Source organism: Crocodylus siamensis, chromosome 10 (assembly GCF_052110815.1).
Source record: "Crocodylus siamensis isolate JL-2025a chromosome 10, ASM5211081v1, whole genome shotgun sequence".
In the NCBI taxonomy this organism is placed as follows: Eukaryota; Metazoa; Chordata; order Crocodylia; family Crocodylidae; genus Crocodylus; species Crocodylus siamensis.
Window position 1 is genome coordinate 60,073,821 of NC_143404.1, and position 12,260 is coordinate 60,086,080.

At 45.2% G+C, this 12,260-nt stretch overlaps 1 protein-coding gene across 1 annotated transcript in view; it reads left to right on the forward strand.

The window, feature by feature from the left end:
- Window positions 1-8,182: 8,182 nt before the first annotated feature.
- Window positions 8,183-12,260, forward strand: part of SLC9A8 (solute carrier family 9 member A8) — a 62,882-nt gene continuing 58,804 nt past the window's right edge. The window contains exons 1-2 of the mRNA XM_090064558.1: window positions 8,183-8,327; window positions 8,629-8,807. Coding sequence (XP_089920684.1) covers window positions 8,314-8,327; window positions 8,629-8,807 — 193 coding nt within the window. The 5' untranslated portion in view covers window positions 8,183-8,313. The remainder of the gene's footprint in view (window positions 8,328-8,628; window positions 8,808-12,260) is intronic.

Genomic DNA, 12,260 nt, shown 5'->3' on the forward strand with positions numbered 1-12,260 from the left:
ACAGCAGTTAGTCACAGAAAGGATTGAGTAAAAGCTGAGGCAGTCTCAGGATATTCTCAACTGGTAAAATGCTTCCTTCCCTGAGCTCCAGGGAAAAAGCACTAATCTTAAGAGGATACAGTCCTTGTAAGCATAAGAAAGCAGCAATGTTACCATGATTAGCTGTTGGCAAAGCTCAGTGGACCCGGAAAGGCATAAACATGAGTATCAATAAAGATTTGAACCCACAAGGCAAAAAACGTAATTCGGCTAGAAAGAATAATTATTTAGGCAACAGAGATGAAAACAAATGAGGATAGTGGAGCTCAGCCTTCCCTCCAAAGAGAATCCAATGGCATCCACCTTGTTCGGCCTAGGAAGCAAATAGCTCTCTACTGCACTGCTGCTATACATCTTCTTTCCACTACACAAAATTCTCTCCTCTGCGCTAGTTCTCATCTTTGCAATGATTATCTATACAGACTCTAGTCCATTTTTCTTCATCCTATTTATTTACTTCATTAGATCACTGCTCACTAGAATTAAACCTTTATCACTCTGGCTGTCAGTGACTCCTTAAATCTGCATTTCTTTCCCGATCTGCCCCAGAGAGCAAGAACCACTTCCCAGGGCTTTAGTTAGGGTGAGAAAGGCCACATGGTTTTAGGAAGTGCTATCTCTGGTAGGCATAAAACAGGGCCTGTTACTTATGTACTAGAAGTGGTTTGTGTAGTATATGTTAATGGCAGTGGTGTTTTTTCTACAGAACAAATGCTGTCCTAATGATGAATTACAGAGATAGCCTAAAGAGCAGGACATTCTTCTGGTGAAAGCTTCAGAGACATGCCAATTTTTAAAAAATTGCTCTATGGAAAAAGGAGCCGTGCAGGAGAATGTGCTAGAGTAGTTGAGGCATGGGCTGGAACATGGGGTTTCTTACGCCCTAGAGCTGCCACTGAGGCAAGGAATGGGGCATGGGCCCAGGAGCCACTTGGCTTCTATTCCCTGGCAGTCCATGTACTCACCGTATGATGCTGGTCAAATCGTTCTGCCTCTGCTTCCCCTCCCACATTTTATCTGGTCTATTTGTATTCTACACATTTCAGAGCAGATGTTCTCCCACTAGTGACAAGCATAGGCAGGCCCCATCTTAGTTGGGGCCTTTCGATATGCCTATAATACAGCTAATAACAGATCACGAGTCACCAGGTGTCATTAGACCTCATTACTTCTGCTGCAAAAGGACTTTGACATCAAATACATTAAAATAAACAAAACAAAAGGAGATCGTCTTAGCTACATGCGGGGAAAGTAGGTTGACAGACTTTCCCTATGGCTTTGGGCTATGTGCTAGAGTGTTCTAGTGTCAATAAATATAAGTATCTTAGTTACTGGAAAAGAAAATAAGCATGCATGATTTAAATACACTCAGTTGGAGAGGATTTAGCTAGTGTAATGATACCCATTATAGGAGCATACAGTGAACAGCTCTGCAGATGAAGATGAAAGCAGATAGTCTTGGCTTTGACTGCTCTCTGGATTTCACTTCATTGCCTGCAGTCTGACTCTAGGGCATTGAACGCAATAGCTAGATTCCAATCTACATCAAATACTGAATCCAGCTAGTTGTCTCACATGGTCAAAAATCCAGGAAAGAGTCTGCAAGGTTAAGGAAGATGGCATTGTAAGTGCTCTCCATATAAGTCAACGTGCAGAGATCTCACTACTGGGGGAATATTCAGGCAATAAAATGCCAGCAGATGTCCCAAGTCCCAGAGAGAAATCAGATGCCTCAAAATAAGGCATAATCCAACCCCCTGCTCAAAGCAAGACCATACCCAACTAGATCACCCAGCCAAAGATTTGTCTAACTGGGTTTTGAAAACCTCCCAGGATAGAGCTTCTACCACCTCTCTGAGTAACCTGTTTCAGTGCTTTACTATCCTCCTAGTGAAAAAATTCTTCCTAATATCTAATCTAAGCTTCCCTTGCTGCAAGTTGAGACCGTTGCTCCTTGTTCTGTCATGTGTCACCACTGAGAACAGTCCAACTCTGTATTCTTTGCAACCATCCTTCAGGTAGTTGAAGGCTACTATTAAGTCCCCTCTCAGTCCACTCTTTAGACTAAATAAACCCAGTTCCCTCAGTCTTTCCTCATAAGTCATGTTCCTCAGCCCCATCATCATTTTTGTTACCCTCTGCTGGACTCTCTCCAATTTTTCCACATCCTTTCTGTAGTGGGGAGTGGGCAAAACTGAACACAGTACCCTGGATGTAGCCTCACCAGTACTGAATATAGGGGAATAATCACTTCCCTTCACCTACTGGCAACACACCTACCAGGTGTTCCTATTAAGGAGCACACTGAGAATGCTGCAATGTACAGTGCTGTGCAAAAAGTAAAATATATTCAGACTAAGGCCTCAGCCTGTACAACTTAGTGTGAAGGCAAACATGAGGACAGTACAATTCTGCTAGCTGCTTTTCACCGTATTGTTGGCTCTCCCTCCTGATTCCCCCATTTGTCCATTTAATTCACTCACTGTATCCCATCCATGTAGACTCTGAGTGCCAAACTTATCTGGCCCCATGGGGCTGGGGCCAGCGTGCAGGGTCGGTCCAGTGACACACAGACCTGATCATACAGCTCCACAAGCTGGGTCTGGTCCGTGGGTCATTTGTTTGACACCACACATGTAGACTGTAAGCTCTATAGGGCAGGGACTATTTGTTGTTCCATGTCTGCCTAGTGGTTAGCAATTGTGGCCTCCTAGGAAATAAAACAAAACAAGTAAATGGATTGTTATGATTATGAAACACCATTAGTATACAGCAGAAACAAGCCCATGAAACTCTTTCCAGAGTGAATAGGATCTTTCACCCAAAGACGGGGAAAAGCTGGTGATGACAGACTATAAAGTATTTCAAAAGTCACCACCCAATAGATCATACCCTTCACTGTCTCCCATTTAATTAAAGAGCCTTAACCCTGACTAGGGAACAAGACCCCCTTCCAGGGCTCCTTGTGCTTGTCCGTTCTGCTGAAACCTACAGGAGGGGTGTAAAATGACAGCATCTCTCTATGCAGCCTCATCCCCGTTTCCTCTGAATTCCTGTTGTGCTGGCATTACCATTGCCTATTATTTTATGACTGATAACAACTGGGTGTACTCTGGTGGTGGATCATGCCACATGCTGCCCACAGCTGTGGAGGTGCAATTTATTTACATCCCCAACTGTCTCCACCTAGATAAACTCAGGATGTGTCACTTTAAAATAAGCAACATACAAAATGAAAAGCAAATAAGCCATCAGACTCCAGGGTATGCAACAATTTCTACACAGCTAATACTAAAGAGGCCTGAAGAGATGTTCTCTGCTGATATAGCTCGTGCCTGGAACCCACCAATATATTTTTAAAGACTAAAACACATTAAGCAGATATAAAAACAATCCTATAGAGTGATGGGTTTAAAACAATTTTCAGCATTTCATCAGCCAGCCTAAGAGAATCCTCCCCATCTGCCCAAAAGCAATAAAGCAAGTAAATTACATGGCTGTCTCTTTCCCTACCTTCTTAGCAACATGCTTAACTTTCCTCTGTGTAATAAATACATGTCCCACAAAGGTCATTCATCACTACTTCCAGGACAAGGAGTCCTTGCTTTCTCATTCTCACACTAAAGCACAGAAAAAAAAAATAAAGGAGTGGGAGGAGATGATCTTCTAGAAAAGAAGTTGTTTTCAGGGCTCTGTAGCTCCCAGGCATCCCCAGTCTCTGGTAATAGCCTGATAGCATTTGAAGGAGCAGCTGTGAGCCTGATCCTGACAGGAGCCGAGCACTTCTGATGGACAAGCCTACAGAAGGACTGGTGCTGGAGCATTGCTGTTTTAACCTCCTCATGCATATACTGGATGTCAGTTGTAAAGGATCCTTTGCTGATACACATGCAAGGGATGTGGGCACATTAAGTCTATTTGGTTTGTAATGTTGCCTGGTAGTTTTAGAGCCTGGGTTGATTGCTGCCTGTGAAGTGGGCTTGCTACCCATTGTGCAGGTACTCAGCAGCTGTCTCAAGATCAGACACTGGCTTGGGAGATGCTGAACAACATCTTCACTCAAGGAAAAATCACTTGTCATTTGTATCTTTTTTCCCCTCACTGCGAACCCAGAATACCCTAGTGAGGGACAGCACTCAAGTGTATTTAATATCTAGAATCAAATGCAAGTTAGATACGTGGTGGTAAGTATAAGATGCATATATAATCTCTGATGGCCACACTCTTTAATGCATTTATCTATTTAATGCCCTGTGAGAGAGTGTGGTGTTATCATCTCCACTACACAGAGGAGGAACTGAGGCAAAAAGTAGCTAAGTGACTTGCTTAAGGTCACAAACAACATTGGTGCCAGAGCGGTAATTTCAACCCAAATTGTCTCAAATCAATGACTCTCCTAACTACTGGACAAGGCTTCCTTGTCTGCTAGGCACCCTGTTCTCTGTGGTTGATTGATTCCAACCTTCAAGAGAAAGGTTATATAGGGTCAGTTACTCATGCCTGTCCACTCTTAACATCCCCCATAAGTATGTATTTAGGCTCCCCAGTATCATCCAAGAGTGAAGGCTAAGTACAATGTTACCTACAGACGCATTGTTTTCAGATGAGCTTTTAACAATTATGACATTCCTGGGTTCTATTAAAAGAAACATTCAACACAGACGTTTAACAACAGATGCTCATTAGATGTGCATCGGAAAACCACAAATGAAAAGTCTGCAGAAAGTGTTTTGCCACACTGATCATTTTGTGCCGTGACATTGCTCTCAGTGCACGAAGACACCGTCTGCACAATGTGCCAACCTGGTGTTTGGTTCAGCAACTCCCCCAGTCACTGACAGTAAATTTGGTCTTCACTTTCCTTCAGTGATTTCACCAGGTCACAATATCAAGCAAGGTTGTATTTTCTTCACATGAGTCAGACAGGGAATATGAAGATTGCTCCACAGCCACAGAGGAACAGTTTTGTGGTTCATACTCTCATGGTTTCAGTCTAGGCTGCCTGAGTTTTACTGCTACAATCACTCTGAGTAATCTGCTAGCAGACTAAAAATCTGAAGTCTGAACTTTGATTTAATTGAAACTGTGACATTGTGCAAGAGCTGAAGATCTGCCCCAAAAGTAATCTCTAGCTATGGCTCCCCAGGTCCTAAACAGAGTCACCCAAAGGCTTGTTCCTTCTACACTTCCAAGAGCCTTTCCCCTTGATCCCATGCTGTGCTGCCTGCCTACACCTCCATCTAGGGTTCCTGCTGCTACTTCTTCACCCTTGTAGGCTATACCATTATCCGGTCATCCTGCTTGTGTCCCTTCTCAGCTGCTTTTACATCTCACCTGTTCTGAGGCTGGAAGGTTGGCTCTGTGCCTTGTTCACATGTGCCTCCACTGCCTGATCTCTGGCCCAAGCCAATCTCCTGGCTTGCTCGCTCTGAAGTCTTCACTGCCCTTCTTAAATTATGACCCACTACACTTCATTGTGGTCTCCTGCCTCCCATCAGTGCTCTCCCATTCTGCCCCAGCTCAGCCCAGCAGCTGGAATCAGAAGAAGATCAGTTTCTGTTAAAAACTCTCATGTTATCAATGGTGCCTTTTATACACATTAACGCCCTCCATATTAAAAGGCTCATCTCTTTCACAAGGCCAACAGAGCAAAACAAATGTGAAGTCTCCTGACCCTGCCAGTGGGAGATGTGATAACTCTAAACAAAGAAACAGTCTCAAAAAAGAAACTACAGCTAAAGCTACAGACTAGCTAGGCTAGGGCTTTGAGGCTGGCCTCTGTGCCAGGCACAGCACAGTTCTATAATGGCAAAGGCAGCTTTAAGATATATTGGTAAGGCACAAAGGATAATACACCAAGCTGCTCTGTGCTGTATCAGCTGCCCAGGACCCCAAGGACCATGCCAGCATCTACCTAGGCATACCCACTGCTCCAAGAACTCAGACAAGGGACAAAAAAGCACTTGGGGCAAGAAGCTTTGCACTTGTAAATTATACTAGTGCAAGGCAGCATGTCTCAGAGAAACTCCCACATGCAAACAACCAGGAAGAACACTTTCACTTTGTAGAAGCTGAAGGAGGAAGCATGGAAAATTCACCTACAGTAAACAGCTAACTTTACCCACGACACAGCAGCCAGCCTGCCTCCACCAGAACATTTAATATTTTGCAATATTAAATGTAAGTTATTCAAGCTCTGTGTAAGTGTCACAACTCAAAGTATTTCAAATCTGAATGCAAACACTGTTTTCAAAAAAAAAAAAGTGACCTGGTTTTTGATGAGCTCTATTAAATAATGGTCAATTAAGCCCTGCAGTCTCTGTGTGGATGAGGTGCTGTTTGTAATCCCTGTTCTAAAGTGTATGGAAGGTGAAGCACAAAGAGAATAAGAGTCTGCTTCTGTGAAGTGCTGGGCACTTGTAGCATCCACCAATTTTTATTGGAGTCCTCAGTGTGCCATACCCCACAGTTCCCAACCCTGTAAGGAGGCAGCTTCAGCCTCCACTGAAATCTCTGGGAGTTGAAATTGCTCAACACACATTCATTTCTGACTCAGAGTCCTGTGCTTGAAGCTGTGCTTCAAAAATGAATCAGAGGAAGAGAAATCAAGCAGATGGAAGTTAGCATGTTGCAGACAAAAGGAAGTTAGCTAAAGGAAAAACAAGTGCCCTGTAGTAAGAGTAGTAAAAATATCTAAGTAGGTCACTACATAGTCACACTACAGCTGAGTGCACAGGGAGTCTTGAGGGCATATAACCGAGCAGCATGAGAAAGTCTCACATGCTACAAATATGACCCTTCTATGAGAAAAGGCAGCTCCTTCCAAAGTTTAACATAGATTTAATTGCACACAAATCTTCATTAAATCTTGGTGCATATTAGAGTAACACTCAACATACACAGATAAAACGAGTATGTAAAAACAAAACTAGCACATTATTGCCATTTATATAATCAATATAAAATTAAGGACATGATTTTAATTACTAGGCTGCATTTAAACCTTCTAAATGGCCTCCCAAATTTACAAGCCCAGTATCTTTGTTTGCTAATTCAGCTTTTTTCTTGAAAAGCTTCTTCCAGAAAGTGTCAAGTCTTCAGATTCCTCTGAGGGCTGAAAAGGGTATTTAAGTGATGATCTTACTTATACACTTATACTCTGTTATCAGAGTACCCACTCTCTCATCATTTAAACATATTCATTCAGTGCCGTAGCAATGAAGTTTGGTGCCCGGGGCAGAGCCTGCAGCAGCAGCCCATCCTTGCCCTGTGCAGAGATTCGGGGGGCACATCCTTTCCCAGGTGTGCACACAGTGGCGGGAACCACCCTTCCCTGTCCCCACGCTCCCCCAAACGAGCTGCTCGCGGCTCTATCCTGTGCCCTGTCCCGGCTGGTGCTCCTGCACTTCGGCGCCCGGAGAGCTCGCCCTTGTATTCACTGTCGCAGCCCCCGATGAGGCAGGGCAGTGCTATGTTCTCCCTTTTGCAGATGGTGAACTGTGCTACAGGGAAGCCATTATCACATCCTGAAGCCGGCACCTGAAACCAAGTTTTCCAAGTGCTAGGCTAGACGCCGAGACATCATGAGTGTAAACCCCAGTCCTGTGGCTGCCTCTTAAGGCCCCCACCTCTGTCCATCGTTCCTGCAACCAGAGCTTGGGGACATCACATCCAACGTGATGCCCAAGGGCTTCTTGATGCCACGTTACCTTTATGCGCCGCATGGCAACCCCAGGGGACGAGGCACGGCGAGCAGCTCTCCAGTGCCAGCTCTCCCCATTGAATTGTGACCCTCGGGGGAGCGAGTGCTAGCTCACGGCCTCCGCACCCACAGGCGTGCGGCTTCGTGGCAGTCTCGGCTCCAGGGTCTGCCTGGGAGCCCCGAGCCTGCAGCGAGGGGAAGCCAATGCCAGGAGCCCTCAGCCCCGCCCTCCCTCCACATCCCAATGCTGCAGTGAGCTGCTGATGACATCATGCCACAGCACAGTGACGTGTGGCGGATACATGACGCAACACCCCTCCACGCACGACTCGCCAGCCCTCCTCCACTCCCCCGCCCGGAGTGTAGCGGGACAGCTTCCCCCACTTCTCCAGCCGTCACGTGACACCGCCCACGGCTTACGTCACAACCTCAATCGGGCGAGTCACCACCGCCCTCGCGTATTGGTGCAGCGCGCATGCGCCCCCGAACCTCCCCACCATAGAGTTCTGTCGCGGCTATAGAGCGCCGCGAGGGTACCCGGAAGTGGGACGTGTGCTCGGCTGGCTGGGAAGATGGCGGAAGTGGAGTGAGTGGGGGCCCGGGGTCGTCAAGGGCAGTGGGGGCGGGGCCGGGGCCGAGCCGGGCTGGGCTGGGCTGGGCTGGGCTGGCAGTTCTCCCCCGGGGCTACCCGGTTAGAGCCTGCTCCAAGCTGCTAAGCGGGGGCCTCTGGTTCTGCAGCCCCTGCCGAGCCCCCAGGTGGCGGGTGGCCCCGTGGCTCAGGGCCCCCCCCAGTCGTGGCTGTGGCGAGCATCGGCCCTGTGGCGCGCGGTCCCACAACGCCTGGCGTCGTCCTGCTCCCTCTAACCGCACCCATGTTGTCTTGGCAGGGTCCCCAATGCCACTCGAGATGCGCTTAATACCACCCTGCGTGCCACACTGGCAGTTACCACCAAGCTGGTGGCGCCCACGCCTGCCAAGCCGATCCTTCCCGTGCAGACTGGAGTTGAAGCGCAGCAGGAGGAGCAATCCAGCGGCATGACTATATTCTTTAGCTTGCTTGTATTAGGTGAATGCTTATGCATCAACGGGATGTGTGCGGTAGCCGTGTGGTTCTGAAACCAAAACAAGTGTGAAAATCTAGAGCTCTTGGTTCAGAGATTATGCGTTTTATTAGACCAACTAGGAAATGTCAGAGAGAGAGAATTTTTTGGTGGTTTCCGAGTTGGTCTAGTAAAAGGTATCATTTCTGAACAAAAAGCACTAGATTTGTGCATACCTGTCAAAGGTCATCTTGCTCACTGTGTAGCGTGTTCTGCATTGGCCCTCAGTCCTGAGCTTAGGGCACAGTTAATTCTTCTGTGCGTCTCCTCTTAAGCCTCTAATTATGGAGTAGTTTTCATGTATGCCAGGTATTTAGGAAAGTGGGGAATGCAGGATTATGTGCATGAATGAAGTATGTGAACAAGCCAAGTGTGAACCTGTAGAATAACTAAAGATCATCCCGGACTTCGTGCTGTGTACACCAAGCATAAGGCACAGTGGGTTTTTGACCTTGCTTTCTCTAATATGAGCACATAGCATATGGATACATTTAAAAACAAATCTACTATAATACTCCACCATATGCCCTTTTTTTCCTAGAGAAAGGCTGCTAGAACACATGACAGATGTTAGCAGCACTGTCAGAAGGTCCACAGGCCCAATGGTGTTGAGGTTGGTAAAAGACCCTATCTATTTAGAATTATTGAGTTTGAATTCAGTTAATTTGTGTTCAGCTCTACTAAGTCATGAGCAGTTTGTTCCTGTGCATGCAGATTCAATTACCCAACTTGCAGATTCAGTTGTAATAGAATGGGTATCTGTGCACGATAGTTGTACAAACAACTTTTCAGAAAACTGGTCCATCAGAAGCCACCAGTCTTCCCATCAAAACTTGGGGATGTGGTGTACATTTAGGCTTGACAAAACTCAATTTTTATTTTTCAATAGTTTCAACAGCTAAAAGTCAATGTTAGTTTGTAAGCATTTATTTCAGTTTTTATCTCTAAATTTTCAGGATTACACAAAATTAGGAGTGTGGGGGCAGACAGTTTAATCATAATAGTTTACTGTTAAAAGCTTTATAAAAATGGCATTTCAGAATATAAAAAGTGAATATCCATAAATCAGTAACTCATATCTGCCTTAAATCATTCTGTTTATTCTTCAGGAAACAGGCACATAGGCAGGGACCAGAAGAGAGGGCAGTGGTATTCCCAGAGCTCTGGGAACATGGGGTGAGGTAGTGGCTGTCTTCACGCAGGATCTTGCTGCCACCAGACTGGAACTTCACATACTGTTCCCCCTTCTCTCTGGGATTTGGGTAGGGGTTTGTTTAGGTAGCCTGTTATCTCACTACAGTAGCACCTGTGAAAGAGCACCTAATTGCTTAATTGATGAGTCATTAGTCAGAAAGGAGCAGCTAATAACATAATTGAAGTATTATTAGGCCAACATTTCCCAACCAGTGTGCTGTTAGGCATGTCTAAGTATGCTGTGGCATTTTGGGCTGGAGCCACACCACCTGCCTGCCTGGAGCCCCACCCTTTGCCTGCTGCTGCTGTGGCTACAGCCAGGCAGGGGGCATAGCGCCAGCCCTCCCTCCTTTATCTGGCTGGCCACGTGCCACCTGCCTCCCCCCACACTGTGTCCTGTGTGCCGTAGTGCTTTTTTATTTAGGTAAGTGTGCTGTGGGCCAAAAAAGGTTGGAAAATGCTGTATTAGGCTGCCCATTGTTTTCCTGTTTAATCCCTCTGCGCTTTGTTCCTCTTCTTTTTCTGCTGCCTAGTAACAGGAACAAGGATTCTCTGTTACAGTCCCCTTTTGTATAAGTTTTGATTATTACTGATGGAAATAGTTTCCGCAGGTGTGTGACTGAGGTGAAATTGCCATTTATCAATAGTTATAATATAAACCTTGCCAACCCTAGGTATATTGATGTTTGTTACTTCAAAGCAAGTCAAAATTAACAGGGTTTTAGCTTGTAGCTGTGTTGGTCTAACCTCAAAACTAGCAGGTAACTTTAGAGTATTTAAAGATTTTTGTCATACCTTTTGTGTGTTTATTAATATAAACAGAGGCCCCCACCAAAGGTAAGCCCATTAAGGAATCCTTTATTTGCCTAGTTTTGTTACTGTCTCTGTTTTACAGCGATAGCATGTAGAGAGTGTGGCAAACTGAGTAGGAAATTGTGCAGTAATATGGCGGATTTTATTAGTGCTTCTGGAAAAAAAATCCAAACAGTTTTATCCCCCTATAAATATTGTTAACTAAACACAGCAAAAAGAAAATAGAAACTTTTTAATATACTGAATGCTCTCTTTTCCTGAAATATCAGTTTGTCTTCAAGAAAGAACTTAATTTCTCTGTGGGACCAGTGATCAATTGATATTTAAGTAGATGCGAAGGAAAGACCAATGAAAAATGCAGTAACTCAGAAAAAAAATCTTAGCTTAAAAGAAAAGTCTCAATGTGCATGTGTGTCACATGGAGTTTAAAAGATTCATTAATGGTAAAGTTTCTTCCTCCTTTCTGCAGGCTAAAGAATGGGACCACAATTCTTGGCTTTAAGTCAGCTGCATCACCCCCAGGATAGGGAAGTTTCTAGTGCAGAATAGAGACATTGTAATGTCATGTTTGTAGCCTCAGACATAAGGGTGCAGTGGGAACAAAAGTGAATCACTGGAACACGCTAGATATTGTGGATGGTAAAATGGCTCATAGAAAAATCTCCTTAGGATAGCACAATGCTAGAAGCTGCTCTAAGTACCTTGAGATTAGGTAGATTTCTAGTGAAGCCCAAACTTCAGAGGGCCATAAAGTAGCACAGGCTTCAATTCAGCCCCCAAATTTCTACAGCCTCTTATTCAAATAAACCCCAGTTTTGCTTTAGTAGCCCATTGGCTAGAAGAGCATATTTTGTAACATTACTCTTCTGTGTGGTTTTCTACTAGATTTGCACAAACCCTGGGCTCCTTGGACCTATGCTACATGCCCTGAATCTGCTTTCCTTTCCCATTTGATACACAAGCTCCATTCAGCAGCCAGGTCTAAGCACTTTCCTCACCACCTCTTCATCGGACTGGGCAAAATGTGGCCCAAGATCTGGATGTGGCCCATCAGGCCATTCTATCTGGCTTGCAGGGCCCCTAAAAATTTAGAAAATTAATATTTATCCTTCCCTGGCTGCCTATCATGTGGCCCTCAATGGCTTGCCAAAACTCAGTAAGCAGCCCTCTGCCCAAAATATTTGCCCGCCCCTGCTCTTCATTGATGTCATGCCCATGAAAGTGTGTGGCTGCAACAGATTGCAGGTCAGCAGATAGAAACAGACTATTGATCCCCATGGAGTAAGTGACAAATTGGCAAAACCTGATAAGCATTCCTGTAATATTCCTACTAGTGGGAATGTATTCTCTGAGTCTGCAGTTGCATTTTATGCTGTTCTACTGCCAAAGAAAAATACTTGGAAAGAACTGGC